The 20,559-nt window shown below is 43.0% G+C and overlaps 1 protein-coding gene across 1 annotated transcript in view; it reads left to right on the top strand.

Moving 5' to 3' along the window:
- Nucleotides 1-20,559, top strand: part of DMXL2 (Dmx like 2) — a 96,529-nt gene that overhangs the window by 5,970 nt on the left and 70,000 nt on the right. The window contains 5 exon segments of the mRNA XM_088656789.1: nt 11,540-11,662; nt 12,444-12,515; nt 13,718-13,796; nt 14,906-15,062; nt 16,544-16,610. Coding sequence (XP_088512915.1) covers nt 11,540-11,662; nt 12,444-12,515; nt 13,718-13,796; nt 14,906-15,062; nt 16,544-16,610 — 498 coding nt within the window.

The raw sequence follows: 20,559 nt of genomic DNA, 5'->3' as shown, positions 1-20,559 counted from the left end.
AACTGCGCTTCTGGGTTTCTGAAAGGACAGATCCTGAAGCTGAGGCTCCAATACTTTGGCCACCTCATGAGAAGAGAAGACTCCCTGGAAAAGACCCTCATGTTGGGAAAGATTGAGGGCACAAGGAGAAGGGGACAACAGAAGACGAGATGGTTGGACAGTGTTCTCAAAGCTACCAACATGAGTCTGACCAAACTGCGGGAGGCAGTGGAAGACAGGAGTGCCTGGTGTGCTCTGGTCCATGGGGTCACGAAGAGTCGGACACGACTAAACGACTAAACAACAACAACATTATGGGCAGGTAGCATAAGCCTGCCTGGCGTTACATAGCAAGATATAGGAGTGGTTGTGCAGTAAGTACATCTGATGATTCAGTCTCCTGCCAACTCAACTTCATTACCTATAAGCAACAGGTGCTTCTGTAGCTTTCATCCAAAGGCTCCAAAACCATTGACGCAGTCTTTGCCAACAAGGTGTCACTCAAAGACTGAAGTGTCCAGGTACTGCAGACAGTTTAATTTATTGAAAATCATTCACAGACTTTAGAACTCTGGTCTCCCGAGTTCTTTAGTACTCAGCTTTCAGGTCCAAGGCTCCCCATACCCTGCTAGAATATCAGGACAGCTAAATCAGGACAGCCACAACATCTTTGTCTGAAGATGAGCTAGTCAAAAACTAATCAGGTGGATTAAGATTGAGGAAAAGGTAGGAAGAGTGGGCAGGGCAGAACAGGAGAGTATGGAATCGTGAAATGCAATGTGTCATAGCTAGTGCTACAATATACAGTGGAACCTCGGTTTATGAACACCTCAGTTTATGAATTTTCAGTTTATGAACGCCGCGGACCCATCTGGAACGGATTAATTCACTTTCCATTACTTTTAATGGGAAAGTTTGCTTCAGTTTATGAACGCTTCAGTTTATGAACAGACTTCCGGAACCAATTACACCCATGTTTCAGTTTATGAACGCTTCAGTTTAAGTACTTCGCAGACCCGTCTGGAACGGATTAATCCACTTTCCATTACTTTCAATGGAAAAGTTTGCTTCAGTTTATGAACGGTTACTCCGCGGACCGTCTGGAACGGATTAATCCACTTTCCATTACTTTCAATGGGAAAGTTCGCTTCAGTTTATGAACGCTTCAGTTTATGAACAGACTTCCGGAACCAATTGTGTTCATAAACCGAGGTACCACTGTATTTGGCTTTAAGGCACCCCACTATCGAATGCTCCTACCAGGCAAATTTGGCTTGCAGCAACTTTTTTAAAAAATCACTGTCCAACGCCTTTAATAGTTGATGTAGCTACTTACTGTTGTCACGTTTCCTTCTCTTTCTGTATTGTGAATTTTAGAGGGCCTTTTGCAGCTGTGGCCTTAAAAATGTATTGTTTTGCTTTTTTATATGTTAATAGGCTTGGATATGTTTTATATAGGAACAATATGATGATGTACCTGCAGTTAGCGAAATTTCACGCCTTCATTAGCCTTTGTAGTCCTGTTCAGACATACTGTTTTCCAAGCTTTTAATTGTGGTGAAGAAACCAGAAGTGTCTTACAGAATTGTGTTGCCCATCCTCTTTTCTCTCTTGAACAAATCACCCTCTTCCCTTTTCTGTGTTATACTGTAGATGGCATGGCATTACATCTGCTCTGAGATTAATGCAAATTGGCCAAACATAGTTAATGTTAGTGTAGACATAATGAAACTTTGGTTAACACTGAAAGATATTGTGTGAGTTAGAGGATATTCTTAGTCTCATAACAGTAGTTGACAGGTATAGAATTTTTACATATGCACCAGACCCTTTTGCTAGATGTCACATGCTTAATGCTGTTTATTTAATGGCGAATATAGCTTGATTTTTTATTTATTAAGTTTGTATAGCACCCTTCAGCCGTAGATCTCAGGGCAGTTCACAACAATTTTATAAGTATTGTTAAATGTTCTCTTTTTAATATATTTCTATCATTGAATTCCTATTTTTAAATTAATATCCCGAATATACCGTAAGTTGGGATGGGGACGGGCGATAGATGAATCCTTTAAATTAGCATTACTTTTGGCAGACCTGTGTCAACAATCTGCTACCTCTGTAAAAAACACTTATTCCTTTTTGGACAGCTCCAGTGCTGAAAACTGTCTGAAGAGAATGATTTAATAGCATGGAAAGACAATTGGAAAGTGCAATTGTGCATTTCATTAGAAATTGGTTAGTCATGGTGTTCTTGAATAAAGAACCAACATAAATGATGCTGTTGCTGGTGTAATTTAATAATGCAGTGTTCTGTTCTGCAGGATAAAAAAGAACATGCTGTTAAGTTGTCCCTATTTTGTATACTTGCATGTTCCAGAATTATATAGATTTTGCTTAATTCAGTGTATAGTTGGTTTGGTCAATTACTTTGTGTTCTTAAAAAAATTCTAACTACTGCAGACTGGTTTAGCACTTTGTAGCACAGAACAGGTGGAAGTTCTGCTGGAAGTATCCCAAATTCTCTCCATCAGTGCTTTGTAAAGTCCATTCACACCAAATACTCAGTTACAAGTATCTAAAAAACATCAGCTTTACAGTGTTGGGGTGTACCTCCACCGACATGAACCCTTTCTAGATTTTAGGTACGCTAAGAGGCTCTCTTGCAAGAGTCAACTTCTGTGAATACCAGATATAACACAACCTTTTCTACAGTTGCCCTGGACCTGTGGAACTTACTTCCTCATTGAGTTCCGATTTACATAGTGTTTCGTAAGCAAACTGAAATGGTCTTCTTACATTGGACATTTGGGGAGGTAATCTTGCTGCACAGTTCTGAATTAATACTTCTTTTCAGAAGTTTTAGTTGATAACTTATGCTAGTAATGTGCATTGCACACTGCTGTGGAGATGATTGTTGAAAAGCACAGTGACATTGCTGGACTCAATGGATCTTAAACACTTAGGTATGTGTTTGTATTTATTTGATATCAATGGGATTGAAGCACCCTGTACCTGGATCGTTCCCATAATGCAGGGGAGTCCAGGATGCACAGTTTATCCAAGTTTGGAGGAGGGCTTCCATTTACATGCAGCTTCTCTCCTTACTCCTGCCCAGGAATATTAAAAAAGACCCTTGGGAGAGGCTTTAATATGTCCCACACCCCTGAATGTCCTTTAGCTACCCACCACCAAGAGAAGTATTTCACCTGTGGAAGAAGAAGCTCCATTAATTTGTGAAAGCCCCAGTTCCCAAGGTCTACCTTTCTCAGTCTTGATGCACTGCAGTGCATGGCGGGATGATATTGCTGCTACCATAACCCTTCCAAACTCTCTCCCCCACCCCTTTAAAGGAAAGGGTAAAGCTTTGTGGGCTGGAGGTTGCGGACATGGCTTGCAGTGGTGGCAGAGTATGAGAGAGAGGAGGTGAGGTGGGAGGTGTCATGTGGTTGGCTCTGGATATTTCCGTAGTATTTTCTTATTTTTGACGAGAGGGTGAACCTTGGAAAATCTGGATCCAAACAGAGGAGACCCCTTGTATGAGTCATTTAGTTAACGCCCAGCATATTTGGCAGCATATTTGTTTTGCTTTTGGAGATGGGTTGGGGAGATCAAGGGTATTTTCACCACATAGAATAGCAGTGGCAGAAGTTCCAGAGAGCTAGGAAGAGTTCACTTTCTATTGGCACTGAGTGCTGCGTATTGAATTTTTGAACTCTTTTACTGAGCATCATTTGATCAAAAGGTTGGCTATTAGTCTTTAAATAAGCTAGGCAGGATTGGAAACCAGCCACTGTTAAATTTGTCCATAGAGCTGCCTCATATTTCAGCACTAACCTACTAGCCATAGTCGAAGCAGAAGTATGTCCAGTAGCTGCATATTGGCAAGTGAATCAGCTGCTGGAAAAGGAATGGGAGGATTCTGTCTGTGCCCTACATAGAAACAAAGTGTGCTGGCAGAAGAGTCAAGCCCCCTCCTCCATGTCCAGCATGCAAAACAAGTGTGCTGGTAGAAGACCAGCTGGTAATATACTCAGAGGGCTGCTGAAAGAGGGATGTAACTCTCGGTCCCTCCTATGTGAGCCTTCACAGACTGGTAAGCATTTCTGTAGGCTAGCCACTCTCATGGGCATATTTACAAGCAGACTATGGATTCTCAGAACACTGTGCTCCTTTGAGAGGAAGGGCAGGATAGAAATTTTATAAATGAAATAAACAAAAAATAAATTAATAAACACTGGCTGGGCACCTTCAGTTTTTTTCAAGATGGATGTGCAGCCATTGGTAGTGCTTGACGTGCATAGCTTGGCTGCTAGAGCACAGACTGATTTGTCACTGTGGAGCTTATCTGAAGGCAGTCTACCTGCTTCTGGCAAGTGGGAAATTATGGTACATGCCTGTGAGCTATTTAAGATGCAACACTTCTCAGCCCTTTTATTTATTGATTCTCTCTCTGCCTTTGCTTATCTGGGTCTGCCTACTGAATGCAGCTAGATCTTTGTCACTGCCTTGGATCAGGCCAACGGGCTTCATCTTAATGCAAGCTTTGGCAAAAAAAGAAGTGCAGTTTTTCTTACATTTTGAGAATCCTGCAAGTCATTCCAGCTCCTCTGGCAGCTTGCGAACTCCCATCTAGTTTTCTCTTGCAGGTAGCAGAGTGACTAAAGCAGAGCAGACTCTGTGTGTGGGTGGTACTTAAGCTTGCTTCGTGCTCCTTGCCTTTGTCAGGGCTTTAAATCTGCAGAACTCATGCGCTGCTATCCTAATTGCTGCAGAAGGCTCTACCCAGCTTCCCCTCAGCATTTCTGTGTTTGGGGAACCATCTCAAGCTTGTTTGCTTCCTTCTACCCTTCCAAAACACTCCAAGATGTAATTGAATATTAACAGGGTACAGTGCTTTTTGGCATGATTTTAAAAGCAAAAGCCAATGTTCCTGAATGCTTATAATTTTTGCAGCCTTACAAATAATTCCAGGAAAAAAAATACTAGTCCATGCATTTTTAATAGACTTTGTGCATGCTTGTGCAATTTGCTTGCAATCTTAACTTCTTATGTAAAGCCTGGTTGCTTGAAGGTAATTTATGGTCATCATGGAGGACTAAGCAAGTGGTTTTTCCCCCAAGCCTGGTTTGCTGCACCGCAGTCCTCAAGACATTCAGGATACCGGGAAATGAACATTTGCCTTGTATTTTAAGAAAGCCTGATCACTGGTTTCTAATGCATGAGTCAACATGGACCAGGTCCCAAATGTGGTCACTCTAGATTAAGGGTAGCTAACACATTGCCCTTCAGAGGTTATTGGACTCCATCTCTACTTAGCACCAGCCAGCGTAGCTGGTAGTCAGGGACTGTGGAAGTTGTAGTCCAACAATGTCTGGAGGGTACTGTATTGGCTGTCTCTGCTTACGTAAAGGATATGTGATAAGGCACAAAAAGATCCTTTTGAGATACTAGAAAACTGTATGCAAACCTCGGTAGATATACCTTCTCTCGTTGACAGTGAAAATGCACTGTGTGCAATTCAGTTTGTTTAAAATATAGGGGTTCAAAGGAAATAAAAAAGGGTTTTAAGAGATTAAAAGGTTTTGAAGGTTACAAGTAATTAAAAAGCTTTTTAAAAAGTTTTAAAATGTGGAGATATAGCTGACAGGAAACCAGGACGGTGGCTGCAAGGCTGTTAGGCTTTGTTAAAACAAATTTACGATGCTAGCTTCACAAAATTCTATGGTGCAAATTCCTAGGGTCGCTGGAACACATAAAACATTGCCTTCAATAAGAGGAAATTTTAAAAGAACAAAAGAGGGGGAGAGAAGCTAGCAAAGCAAACCCCCATCATGTTATTGAAAGGGAATACGTGGAGCTCTGATAAGTACGTCTTACCTCAGCGCCATCTTGCCCCTCCTTACCCTTATACATCAACTGTATGCATCAACTCAGTGGCTAAACCAGAGAGTTGCATATGCATTTCCCTTTTGCTTTCAAAGATAGCCACGGTGAGCATTGTGTGTTTTCACTAACCATGGTTAATACAAAATCACAGTTTACAAACCAGGTTTCCAAACTGGCTTTTTCCTGATTGTGCCAGTGCATATGTCAAGCTAACCATAGCTATTTCCAAAAACTGAAACATGAGAGTGGAGGAGTGAAAGGAAGTTGCACAGGAGCCATCAAGTGCATAGAGGGACAGTAAGGCATGTAAAATAGCTTTATGCATGTGGAAAAGATTCTGATCCTGTAGTTCAAATTTCTGTACACAAGTGAGAAGCATTTTTCTCTTTGCCTGGCAAGGAGCTCACAAGGCAGGATGGGTTGATGCTGGAGCCTGCAGCACCATGGATAGCTCCCACTGAGCCGCTCAGAGGTATACCGAAGCCTTATGAGCCTCTGTATGCAATTCACTCTCCCAGTCTCCACCCCAACAATGGAAACTCCAGAGGCAGGCACCGCATAACAGTATAAGAAGAGCCTACTGGATCAGGCCAAAGGCCCATCTAGTCTAGCATCTTGCTCTCACAGTGGCCAGCCAGATACTGGCGGGGAACATGAAAGCAGGAGCTGAGTGCAACACTCTCCATCACTTGTAACTCCCAGGTACAGTACTGGCATTCAGAGACATACTGCTTCCAAAGGTGGAGGGGGGACGGAGCCATTGTGGCTAGTAGGCTTTGATAGCTTTATCCTCCACGAATTTGTCTGATCTTTTTTAGAAAGCCTTCCAAGTGAAGGTGCCAGGATGGCGCCTGACATCTCCTCCATCTGGAGGTGCATGCCTGGGGATCCTTGAATCTGGCCTGTTTTCACACACTAACAGCACACCCTGTAGAATTCTATCCGTTATATTTCATCTCCACAACCAGAACAAATTTCAGAAACCAAAAAGTCACATTGAAAATTACGACTTTCGAGCCACCTGGCCCCCAGATGGCAACTAGACATTCCGTTTTGGCAACTGTAACCCTAGTTTAAGGAGCCACTTGACACCTAGCTTATATATCTGAGTTTCTAACACTGCTTTCAAGTGCTTCAGTGCCTGGCGTGGGTTTCTGTGGGGGGGAGCCTGGCTCTTTGGCCTCAGAAACTGAGAGGTTTCTGCCTTTGGCTGAGTGGGCTTAGGCTCAGTGTCAGGAGCTCTTCCCAGTAGCCTCAGTCTTGGCCAGCTTCCCCATCCCAACTCCAAACTTGAGGATGGTAGCTTGACAGGATACGTGTTTCGGCAGCTAGAACAACTGGATCATGGCCAAACTCCTGTTCTGTTCTTTTCTTTTACTGTTGTCGATCTTTTGGTCCACTGAACTTTGCACAATATATGATTGAAAGAGAATGGCTGTAACTCAGTGGTAGAGCACACAAGTTGCATGCAGAAAGGTCCCTGCTTCAATCCCTGCCATCTCTGGGTAAGACTGGGAGAGACCCCCATCCGGAATCCCGGAGAGGCACTGGCAGTCAGTGTAGACAGTACACAGACCAGTGGTTTGACTCAGTGTAAGACAGCTCCTATTTAAGCATTTAACACAGGATTATGGGCTTTGTTTTTCAAATACCCACATTGTCATCTCTTCATAGCTATGGTACTATTGGAGAAAGCAGTGTGCGTTGGCTACCGGTGCTGTTTCAGATGTTGAGGTTGTGCCGTACCGTGCATGTTATAATTCTGTAGTTGGGAATGAGCAGATGGAAGGAATGTTATTACCCTCCAGGGTGGGAGCCTGCTTTGGTATAGATCTGAGCCCCTCTCACGTGAGAGATGTGAGAGGAGCATTAGCTGGTACTGTGGGGATGGGGGCATGAGGCCATTAGTGCTTCTGAGATTAGGAGAGTATCTTCCATCTGTATGTTTGGAAATGACACTTTGTATGGAAGTTCCAATATTGTTCAGTGTGAGTGGTTTTTGCCTGAGTGGTTGGTAATGTTTCAGGCAGAGAATAGTTGTGTGAAATGGTTGTTGAGTGAGATGGGATGTACGTTGCACTGTCTGAAATGTTATATTACACTGCCTTGCAGTGAGCTCTGATTTTACATATTTTTATAATAGGTGTATGGATAACTTGTATGCATTTTGCTATGTGAATTATTTGACATGCTTTTATTGTGCTGTGTGTGTGTGTGTGTGTGTGTGTGTGTGTGTGTGTGTGACACATACCTGTATTTATCTATTGCAAACCACTTTGAGATCTTTCAGATGGTAAGTGGCCTATAAATTGAAACAACCACACTGCTCTGGTTTTAATCCATAGAGCGCTGCAACCTAAGGTGGAAATAGTGGTAATGTTGCCCTTGTGCACATAGATGTTCTGCCAGGGTAGTTCTGCAATCCTTCTTCCTTTTGAGAGCTCTAGGCTGTTGGCTCCAAAGACAGAACTGTTGTGCTACCTTAGTATACAGTTCTCCCGGATAAATATGCTGGAAACAGCATTGCACTGTTACGGCTACTATGTGCTGCTCTTCCGTCTTAGCCATTGGGGGAGCAGTGGGATGCTTTAACCCTCAAATGGAGGGCCACAGGCAAGAGCTTAATTTCAAGGTTGATGAATGATTGTTAGAATGGGACAGGGGTCAGCAAACTTTTTCAGCAGGGGGCCGGTCCACTGTCCCTCAGACCTTGTGGGGGGCCGGACTATATTTTTTTGGGGGGGGAAATGAACGAATTCCTATGCCCCACAAATAACTCAGATACACATTTTAAATAAAAGGACACATTCTACTCATGTAAAAACACCAGACAGGCCCCACAAAGAACCCAAAGATGCTTTTAAATAAAAGGACACCTTCTACGAATGTAAAAACATGCTGATTCCCGGACTGTCCGGGGGCCGGATTTAGAAGGCGATTGGGCCGCATCCGGCCCCCGGGCCTTAGTTTGGGGACCCCTGGAATGGGATGTGCTGGCTATCTAGCAACACCTTTGCTAGTGCCTTTGAGAGATAAAAGTATGAAAGGGGTGTTAACCTACTTGCTCATCTTGTTTTAATATCACGCATCAGTGAAGCAGTGTGCTCAAAATCTATGGCTTCTTTTAAAAAATAAAAATAAAAAGCAATTCATCATACAACAGTTCTTCTTTTCTTTTCTTTTTGTTTACCTTTTTACTCTCTGAACTTCCCAAAGAGAGGATATTGCAACTGGGAAAGGATATCATTGTTTAGCTCTGATGGTCAGGAGCTTAGACGTTTGTAGCATCTTATCTCCTTTTCTTTAGAAACATCTTTACTGTAATGAGATTTACCCAGAAATATGGTCGCTGCAGGTAAGTTGTATATTAAAGATAATATACGTAATAACTTGGAAAAGAACATGTAGTGGAAGAACGTCAGTGGAAACAGACTTTTCTCATATACTGAAAATAACAATGCTGTAGTTTAATAAGACCCAAGTTATACATAAGAAGAGTCCTGCTGGATTAGACCAAAGGCCCATCTAGTCCATCATCCTGTATTTGCAGCAGCAAACCTTTGGGAATCGTGGAAGCAGGGCTCCTCTCTCCATAAAATATTTTATTAATTCACAGGTGATAAATTATCTTCATGGAGAAAATGGAGGCAGTAGAATATGTACAAGCCAGACTTTTGCATACGGATCAGTGTGCGGCATTGCTTTTCAGTGGTACCTCGGGTTACAAACACTTCAGGTTACAAACACTTTGGATTACAGACTCCGCTAACCCAGAAATAGTACCTCAGGTTAAGAATTTTACCTCAGGATGAGAACAGAAATTGCGCGGTGGCGGCAGCAGGAGGCCCCATTAGCTAAAATGGTGCCTCAGGTTAAGAACGGTTTAAGGTTAAGAACGGACCTCCGGAATGAATTAAGTTCTTAACCAGAGGTACCACTGTACATTCAAATGAGCAACTGCTTTTTTCCTGAAATGTTCACCAGTGGCTTATTTATGGGGTGGGGCTGCAAAGAAGAGCAAGTAAGTTGTAGCCAGATATCATTGGGCATAGTATCAGTGATGAGGGACCTCAAACCCAGAGATTGAATGCATCACCTGATCATTGGCCATGCTAGCTGAGGCTGATGGGAGTTGGAGTCTAACAACATCCAGAGGGCACCAGGTTAGGGGGAGCTGCTGTAAGCGATGCTGTTCAGACTCTGCAGATCCTCAGATTGTGGTGTTGGGTATCACAAAACTAGAACTTGGCCGTTTAAATTTGGAGCTTGGGTCTGGAAATTCCAAGCATTATCTGTAAGCTATGCCCCTCAATGGCCCTGCTTTGCACCCTCCCCAAGGTTTTTTGCCCAGCTGGCATGCATCTTGATGTCACACACCTCTCGCTCCCCTGGATGGAGAATGGAGAGACTTGTGGCATGTAGGTAAGTGATAAAAACTCAGACTTTTCTATCACTTAAATGTTGTCTACCGTACAATGATAAGAGGCAGAACTGTTGCTCCACCCGCAGTTGCCACTGCCATGTTACCCCCAGAAGATTGCCTATGGGGAAATGAGGCCCTTGGGCTCATAAAGGTTTCCTACCCCTGGGCTGTATGGTTGCTCCTTCAGGGTTGAGGGTGCTGACTATCTGTTGCCAGGTGCCCCTGGTGTGCCTCACCGCAGATTTGCTGGATTCCAGTAGATGCATGTCAAGTCGCAATGTTGGATACAATTCCTTCTGAAACTCTGCAACGATAGTTTGGTAGATGGGAAGAGAAAGATCCTCAACAGAGAAAGGAGGGTTCTGTTGCTAATCAAAATAACATGCAAAGGGCGCTATCCAGCAAACTCATTCCTTTATGCACATTCCACTTGTGCCGTTGAACTTCTCCACCTCTCCTCCCCCTTTGTGTTCCCTAAATCTATTCTGGGGTTCCCCCCAACTTTCAGAGCAGATCTGGTGAGGGAGGGGGAGTTCCACTGATGGAACCAGTATTTGAATATCACCCAAAATAATTTACGAAGTAGTTGATGTTTAGGTTTATAATTGCAAACCGAACCTTCAGAGCCATTAGCCCAGGCCTGTGGAACACCTTGCCAAAAGAGATTTAGCAGACACCTTCTGTGCCAACTTTTAAATGCCACCGAACCTATGCAAGCAATTTAGAGTACAACACCCCCCGAACACAGACAATGGTCTATTGCTGTTTGTTTAACATTTCCTTTTTGCTTTTAACTTCGTAAGTTAAAGCAACCCCAATCTAAAAATTCATAAGTCGAAAAAACCCTATCTAAAACCGCCACGGTTTCCATTTGGATGTCGAGAAATTCATAAGCGTGCGGCCATTTGCCCCATTCGTAAGTTGAAAATTCGGTTGTCGAGTCGTTCGTAAGTTGAGGTACCACTGCAATTAATTTGTTAGCCTTTAAAGGAACCATCAGTCTGTGGGTTGTTTTTGTTGTTGGTTTTTTTTTTTTTTGGTGCAGCAGACTGACATACATGCACCAGGTTACAGTACTGAAACATAAATTAATGGCTGTGTTGAAACAATAGTCTTGTTGATATTTCTATTTCTAGTGATGATTTGGGGCGGGGAGGTTGGAACCAGGTTGAAAAGAAAATACACATGTGTCGAGTGCAGTACTTGAAAAATTAAAAATAATGGAATCCTTTTTGACACATTTCTTTTTAGGCATACGGCTCCGGATGCGATATTGTTATCCTGGCAAATGACTTTGAATGTGTGCAAATTATTCCTGGTGCTAAGCATGGAAACATACAAGTCAGCTGCGTGGAGTGCTCCCAGCAAGGAAGGGTAAGGATTTCAGAGCACTGGTTCTCAAACATTCCGCCCATGGGACCCTTGAAAACTGCTGAGGATCTTGGCAGACCACTTTATGATTTTTCTCTGCCTCTTGTAGCAATTTTAATTCACTGTGCTGGATGCTGGATGCTTTTAACAGTAGCTTTGTTGCTTATTTTTTCCCCTTGTATGTTATTTGATTGCATTGCAATTTGAATTCCAAAGAATTCTATGAAATTCTATGCTGCAGACCACCTGAATGTAGCTCGCAGACTCTGGGTGGTCCATAGACCAGAGTTTGGGAATCCCTGGTTTTTAGAACTTTTGAGCAGTGGGAGACAGGAAAGTGTTCTTTTTTTTAAGAAAGAAAGAAATCATTTTAAATACAGGAATTAAAACTTTAAGGCTGCACCCTGCCTTAAGAAGTTTTAATTGGCAGGGTGCCAATTAATGAATTAATTAACAGTTAAATAAATTACTCCGCTTTATGAATTGAGCACAATTTGGCTTTTTATGATATGCTACTGGCAGTCATTCTGGAAATTACACATGTAAAGAATTGTTGCTCTTTCTTCCTTCCTTTCTTTTTGAATGCACAGAATGTGGTTCATTGTAGCATATCCCTTGAAATCTAGTGTCTGGTACAACAGCTAAGCGATGTTCGTATAAATTTACTTTTTCTCTGAATCTCTCCTTGTACATAACACTCTGATGAATGCATTGCTATCTATAAATAGAAAAGTATTCACAGCAATTTTTTTTAAGACTAACTTCTTAACTCAATCTGTTCTAGATTGCAGCCTCTTATGGAAATGCCGTGTGCATTTTTGAGCCCCTTGGGGTGAATTCTCATAAGAGAAATTGTGTAAGTATTTATTATGTGATATAAAATCCACATTTTTTGTTTGTTTATCTTGCAGCAGGTAACATCATTCCTAGCAGTTAGCAGAAGACAGGGAGGCCAACCGTAGGTGGTGGAGTCAGAGCCAATGAATGCTAGTTTTGCACCTATCCTACATCTCTGCTGAGTTCAGTAAGGAGGGTGCTGGGCCTTAGTTTGCCTACCCATGGCTGAGACTAAGGAGGAGGAGGAAGCTGACAGGCAGGGGAACACCATGGGCTGGCTACAAGGAAGGAAGGAGACAGGCAGGTGAGGGCTGGTTGAGGGCAGACTGAATTTGGTGGGGCAGCCTCCATAGCCGTCTCCTGGAACTGATAGGCAAGCCTCCCCAGCCCTTCCTCTCTCTACCATCATGTCATAGTCTCTGGCAGTTTCACCTAGAAATGTGGGCATGGTCGGAGGAAAATGGTGCCACGGGCCAAATTGGACTTCGCCCCCCGGGGGCACGATTAACCCGCAGACAGGAGGTTCCCCACTTGTGCTGTAAAGCAGTGTTTCCCAACCAGTGTGCCTCCAGATGTTTTGGGACTACAACTCCCATCATTCCTGACCACTGGTCTTGCTAGCTAGGGATGATGGGAGTTGTAGTCCCAAAACATCTGGAGGCACACTGGTTGGGAAACACTGCTGTAAAGGATGTATAAAGTTTTATTTCCATTGTTTGGTGGTCTTAACATGTCTCCTCATTGAATAGATAGAATGTATTTATGATTATTTATTTATTTATTTTAAAAAGAAATATATTGTTTTGTACAGTACATGAGAAGAACCCCTTTCCCTGTTGCAGATCTTCAGTTTTGCTCTTTGTCATCATGAAGGCATGGCACACAAAATGACTTCCCTCCTCTCCTTTAATGAATCAGCTATTCATGCAGAACAGCAGGAGTGCAAGCAAATTTGTCGCCTGGCTTTCTGCCACAGCCATAGCTGTGATCTGTTATTTGAAAAGTGCATAATTTGGGGCGTTATTGGTTTTAATTGTCACCCTTGAAGAATGCTGTTTGACAGCAAAAATACCTGCTTAATCACGTCAAATGAATTTTTTTTAAAAAAACAACAACCCATGAAATGTCAGTTTATAGCTATGTGAAGAAATGATTGCTCCTGTCCTACATGGTGTGTTTTTTTGCCCCCTAAGAATTAACTCTGTAATGTTTGCGCTGCAGCAACTGAAGTGTCAATGGCTGAAGACAGGGCAGTTTTTCCTCAGTTCTATGACCTTCAACCTAGCATGGGATCCTCAAGGTAATACGAAGTCGACGTTAAGTCAGTTCCCACTTCCTAATACGGTTTGTGGCTATGCAGCATGTTACTGTGAGGGATCTTCAGGGGGAATCTTTTGTGATTTCCTCTAATATTATCAAGGTACTTTTGCCTCCCTCCATTGTGTTATTCCGTTTGTTAGGAAAGAAGTTGAAAATAAAAGTGCCAATATCACAATGCTGTCATACAAAACAACAGTAAGACTGCATTTGGAATACTTTGCACAGTCGCTTCACTTTGAAGCAGATATTGTAGAGCTGGAAAAAGTTTAGAAAAGAGCAGCAAGATTGATCCAGGGAATGGAGTGATTCCCCACGAAAATAGTTTGCAACATTTGGGACTTTTTAGTTTAGAGGCATGCCAAATATAGAAACCAAGATATGAAAACCAGGAGCTAAATAGCACCTTAAACCTAGGTTATGGGCCAACAACAGAATGTATAGGCACACTTTTTTATAACAAAAATACAAAGCTGAAAATGAACTGCAGCTAAAAATCTTAAGTTCATTTTTCACATGGTCTAGTTCTCATCTGAAGACTGCGAAAAACAAAGCCAAGCTTCCCCTGCCCACCACCCTTATAGTCAGGGCCGTCTTAAGCGCCTCTGGCGCTGTGGAGCGACGGATCCCTCCGGCGCTGCCCCGCCCCGTTTCCCAGCACGGTGGGCGGGCGGGCGCAGCGCAGTTGGTGGACCGGGCGGGCACAGCTCGCGGCGCCCTCCTGGTGGGCCGGCGCCGTGGTGCCCTGCGCCACCGGGGGTCTACCTAGAGCCGGCCCTGCTTATAGTCTAAAGAGTGTCTCGTCTCTTCATTCTTCAGACTTGACTTACGTTCTTAAGTGTCTTTTTTTGGGGGGGGGGTGTCAGCTCACAAACAGCCCTAGCACATGGAACTGTCTTGAATATAATTATACTGACAGTAACAAAAGAAGATTCTTATGTTAGTGCAATAGTCTTTGTGGAGGAGAATTCTGTCCTCCACGATTCCCCAGCCCATATTTTCATTCACAAATGTTGGAAGAGGCAGTAGAAGGTAAAATGCATGTAGGCCAAATATTGCTGTCTACTTTGCTTAAATATCCATTGCTTCTAGGTAACCGGCTACTGACTGCAACAGATTATTTGCAGTTATGGGCCCCTCCATCTGGTGATATCCTAGAAGAAGAGGAGGAAGATGATCCTGACTTGGAGCTCAAAGATGATAAAATCCATCCTGTTCTAAGCGACTGGAAATGTGTCTGGCATTGCAGGTAAGTTTGTGCAAGAGTATGGTTATGGAGGAAAGGCAGGGATATATTACAGTCCCATCCCTAATCACTCTTAGAACCTGAAATTATTTTTTACATATGCAGCTCCTTAAGAAGCCATATACGCTTTTAAATGAGCTGCATGTTCTTTATGCTCTACGTATACTACTTGAAAGCCCAGTACAGAATAGCAACAAGCTTCTCTGTATATATGCACATTTGTTAGGTGCAAAGTCTCCAGTGCATTCCAAACCATATTGACTTCTTCTTCCAAGGAAGCATAACTGAACACAACAAATCCCTAGTTGGTTCAGACAACTGGGGATTGGATTTGAGCTGTGGGCTTGCATGCTTCCTCTTCTTCCTAATGGATGCAGATTCCCTTCCAGTCTTTTGCTTAGCGCAAACCATTGTTTACAGGGACGTCTGAATCAACAAACTATGCCCTCCAAACTGGAATTAGAAACCACAGGTTGAAGTGGATTTCTAATTTTGGGGTGGGATAAGTGCTGTCATGCTCAAATTGGCTGGTTGTCAAACTGTGGCTTATGCTAAACTGGAAGCGATGCTTCTCAAGGGAGGGGGGGAAAGGTGGGGGGAGGCAAGGGGCTGAAAACCCACAATTTGTTTCTGGTCTATAGGATCATATAAAATGAGGTTCTTAGGAGTATTCAACACTAGTCCTCAGAGTTAGCTTAGCTTCATTGATTTCAGTGGGTCTACTCTGAGAAGAACTTGGTTCAAAACAATCCTCTGTCAGCTGATTACTTCTGTTCCAAAGTGTTTTGCCTAGCCACTGAGTTTTGTTATAGTCAGTAGTCATTTCCCCTTAAGATACAGTCTTCGTTTCATTTCAAACAGTGCTCACAATGCTGTGCCTAACAAAACTGGTATAGAGCCAGAAAATATTGTGCCTCTTTTGTGTATCTGGGAGTTGGCTTCATGTTGCTGCAAAGTCCAGGGTGCAAGCATATTTGGCTCAAGCAGCTCATACTGAATGCTGACATGAGATGATTCTTTTTTACAGAGAATGCGACAACAGTCGCAGATTTGCACTACTTTATTCCAACACTAAAAATATGGGTCATGAGGCCTCTGGGTTGCTAAAGGGAGCACCATTTCATTGCTTCACTGAGAGTGCCACAATACTTGATCCTGCTTCAATAATACAATTGGCTTTTAAAGTTAGTAATGCCATGCAGCAGAGATGTGCGACAGATGTTGCCTGTGGTTGTCTGTGGTCCTCCAGATGTTGGTGGGCTCCAGCTCCCATCAGTCCCAGCCAGAATAGTCTGTGATCAGGTATGGTGGAAATTGTAGTTCGACAGCATACGGCAATTAAAGTATTTTTAGCTAACTTCTCCTGTATGTGCAATGAGATGTCAATGGTCAGAATAACCTTAGGCTGCCATAGCTGCATCCATAAAAAAGTAATTTCCCCTTCAGTGGAGAAATGCATTCTTTTCTCTTGTTTTGCTCTTTAGAACGGCCGTGTCTGTACATCTGATGGAATGGTCCCCAGATGGTGAATATTTTGCCACAGCTGGAAAGGTAAGGATGAGAAGGAGAGTGAATTGCACTTCTGGAGTATGCCAGGAATTGTATTAACTCTGCTCAGTAAAATAGAATTGTTTCCTCGCATATCTAACACGGAATAGCCACTTAACATCTCATGCGCTGGTCTTCAGCTGGTGAGTCAGGACCCAAAATTGGGTCTAGCTGCAGCCTAAGGAATGCCGCACCAGGGGTAGCAAAATGCCTTTGCTGTCCTTTGTCTTAGACTTACTGTCTTTTAAGAGACTTGTCAGGCTCCCATCCCAAACCCAGGGACTCTTACTTGCTAGCGAGGAAGATCTATTCCTTCAGACTCATATTAGTACAGGCTTATCAGCAAGCATAAGGTCCAGAAGTCAGAATACCAAGGTGCGTGAGCAAGGCAAGAGGTTCATAATCCAAAGGAAGAGAGGACGGTGTCCTGACACTTAACCCTACTCTCCTGCCCAGTTTTGAATGACGAGGCAGGGCAAGCTCAAACACGAGACTGTCTCCTCATAGTTCTGCACACCTACGCTCCTTCTGGACAGGTGCATCTGATCCCACCTATGAACCCAGCACCTGGTTCTCAGCAACAAGTCCTGGTCCATCCCTGGGGGCCCACCTTCTAGTTCCCCAATCTGTTCCTTCTCCTTCTTGTGTCTGAGGCTGCCATACCATGCCAAACTCGGATGGAGCCGAAGGGCCCTAACCCCAGGGAAGGAAGAGAAACATAGAAAGCTGTCATATGCTCGGTTAGATTATTTGTCTACCTGGCTCAGTATTGGCTACTTTAATGGGTCTCCTTGGTCTCAGGCCTTTGCCTTTCCATTTATTTATCTGTTGATCACCATAAATATACATGGCATATCTGCTCCTTTTGATTTGAGATGCCAGGGAGATGAACTTAGGATCTTCTGGATGCAAAACATATTTTCCATTCTGTCACTGACCTCAGGACCATGCTGAGAAAGATAGTGGAATGGGAAAGGCATAGCTGCCAAGTTATCCCTTTTTTTAAGGGAAATTCCCTTATGCTGAATAGGCTTCCTCATGAGAAAATTGAAAACTTGGCAGCTATGGGGAAAGGGAGGAGATGAAGTTGCATTTGTACCATATATATATATATATATATATATATATATATATATATATATATATATATATATATATATATATAAAATCTCCATACTTAAGCAGCTTCCATAGTCCAGGTTGTGACTACAGGTGGCCTTTGGGTCTGAAAAGCTTGGGGTGGATACCAGTTTAAACCATTATTCTGACCTCACCATTCTCTCCATGTTGGGTGATTTAATCATGATTAAAAGAATTTTCAAACGTATAGTGGATTATTCATTCAAAGCTTTGGATCCCTGGATTTTCATTTTATTTTTAGCTTCTTGTCTTTTGTTGTCATTCGACGTGATTCTATCTTAGCAGTTTCTCCCCAGGATTAAATAATTTGCTGCAGCTGGTTGTTTTAAATCCACAGGCTTCAGGTTTGTGGGGCTGGGTTTTGATTTTTATTAGAACAACAAGGACTACCGACGGGAACCAAATAATGGCCAGTGACTTTTCAGATCCATTTGCTTACAGCATCCACAAGCAATACACTAGCTGACCTGGATAAGCTGTGCCTTTACTGTATATTGGTTACTACACAGATGCAGGATTCTAAAAGCCCTTTGCATCCTGATCTACTGCAAATCCAGTTATCTGCCAGTAGATGCCACTGAGCTTTCTACCATCCCATGTACTTAAGTATGCCTCGGTTTGAGTATTTTCAGTTTAAGTACTCCACGGACCTGTCTGGAATGGATTAATCCACTTTCCATTACTTTCAATGGGAAAGTTCGCTTCAGGTTAAGTATGCTTCAGGTTAAGTACGGACTTCCGGAACCAATTACACTCATACCTCGGGTTAAGTAGGCTTCAGGTTGAGTACTCCGCGGACCCGTCTGGAACAGATTAATCCACTTTCCATTACTTTCAATGGGAAAGTTCGCTTCAGGTTAAGTATGCTTCAGGTTAAGTACAGACTTCCGGAACCAATTGTGTTTGTAAACCGAGGTACCACTGTAGTTTTTTAAAGGTGATGTTTGGACATCCCTCATGGAGTTAGTTCCCAGAGTTTCCTGGAAAGAGGAGTTGATTGTTAATCCAGTCTGGAAATTGTAGCTCGGAGGGGGGGATAGGGGGTCTCCTTACAAGGCTCGCCACCTGAGGCAAAATGAAAATTTGGCATACTTTGGCCTCTTGCAGTTCTGCCACCTGAGGCATGGGTTTTGTCCAGCGTCATGGACTCTGAGGGAAGCCATGAGCATTTAGGGTGGTACGGTACTGCTTTATATGTATACTGAAGATGGGACCCCTATACAGAGTCGACCCACTGAAATTAATAGGCCTACATTAGACGTGTCCATTAAGACAAAACGGTTCCCTTAGCAGGCTTGTCAGAGGGATCTGTCGGCCATTGTGAGAACAGGATGCTGAACAAAATGGACCACTGGCCTGATCCGGTAGCCACCTCTTATGTTCTCAATATTACATTTAATTAAGAATTTTTAATAGTAAGTGATGTAGCAGGAGGTTGTCAAAGGCTCTTTCATTTCCATTGATCTCCATCTGTTGTGCCCCGTTGTGTGCAGCACCAGAGAGGTCTGTGACGAAATAACTGAAGCTGATGGTCTTGGAAGCCATTTTCTGCCTATGCCAGAGATGGTTGCCATTTTAGTTCTTGCATTGTGGCTCAGTGGGCTTGGGGCCTGAATATGGAATGCAGAAGATGGGGTGGGAAGATGGATTAAAGGGGGGGGACACTAGACCCCTGAGCACCTGTATTTCAGAAGAAAGTGACTTGATGTATCAAAGGGCACTAAATATCTCTTTGGCAAGTGCAATCTAATAATCATTTCATATGACCAACATAATTACCTTAACTCCCATCTTCTCGGCGATTCCTAACCTTAGCTGCAAAATTAGTTTGTTTCTTGAGGGGTGGGCGGGCAGCTAAAGCGATCCCTAAGGTGCTATTCGTGCCAGATCAGTTGTGGATGTAAATCTATGATTTGTAGTTTATGACTTCAAAATGGCTTTTCTATTGCCAGACGTCATATCAGTTCTGTGTGTGTACTAAGCAGGCTGGCCGTTAACTAAAATGCGACTGAAATATATTTATGTTCTATTTCTAGAGATGCTCTTCCCCATTTTCACATGATGTATGTTTTGCTGGAGTATTTATTTGCTTGTACTTGTATACAGATCATAAGTAAACATTATAACTGTTAACAAACAGCAACTTGGAGTGTGTTCTATTCTGGCTACTTCAAGTCTAGGGAACCTGCAGCCCTCCAGATTGGTGAACTACAGCTCCCAGCACCCCTGACCATTGGCTCTGCTGGCTGAGGCTCATGGGAGTTGGAGTAGGCTGTACTTCTCTTCTCCCACCCACTTCTACACCAGAATAAGTGTGATTTCACTTAGGCAGCATAGTTGTGCCTTGCTTTTAATGCGGGTCAGTGCAATGGAGGTTGCCTGTATCCCTCGCTCTTGTTTTTCTAGCCTTTAAGAGCCAGCAGCCTTTTAAATAATAGAAGAAATAAAACCTTCATAGCGAACTCATTCTTGGGGCCAAATTATACACTACAAGGGTAGCATGTTATATTGAAGGTAGTTCATAAAGAACTCATTGTCACTGACTCATGATCATGGTTAAACTCCATACAGAGGTTAATAGTCTCTCTAGTGTAAATGTGTTTTATTTTAATAATAATAATAATTTATTATTTATACCCCACCCATCTGGCTGGGTTTCCCAAAAGAATATTGAAAATGCGATAAAACACCAAACATTAAAAACTTCCCTAAACAGGGCTGCCTTGAGATGTCTTCTAAAAGTCAGATAGTTGCTTATTTCCTTGACATCTGATGGGAGGGCGTACCACAGGGTGGGCGCCACTACCGAGAA

The sequence above is a fragment of the Zootoca vivipara genome, chromosome 13, assembly GCF_965207765.1.
Source record: "Zootoca vivipara chromosome 13, rZooViv2.hap1.1, whole genome shotgun sequence".
NCBI lineage: Eukaryota > Metazoa > Chordata > Lepidosauria > Squamata > Lacertidae > Zootoca > Zootoca vivipara.
The sequence above is the reverse complement of the archived record's forward strand: the minus strand, read 5'-3'. Positions and strand labels throughout refer to the sequence as shown.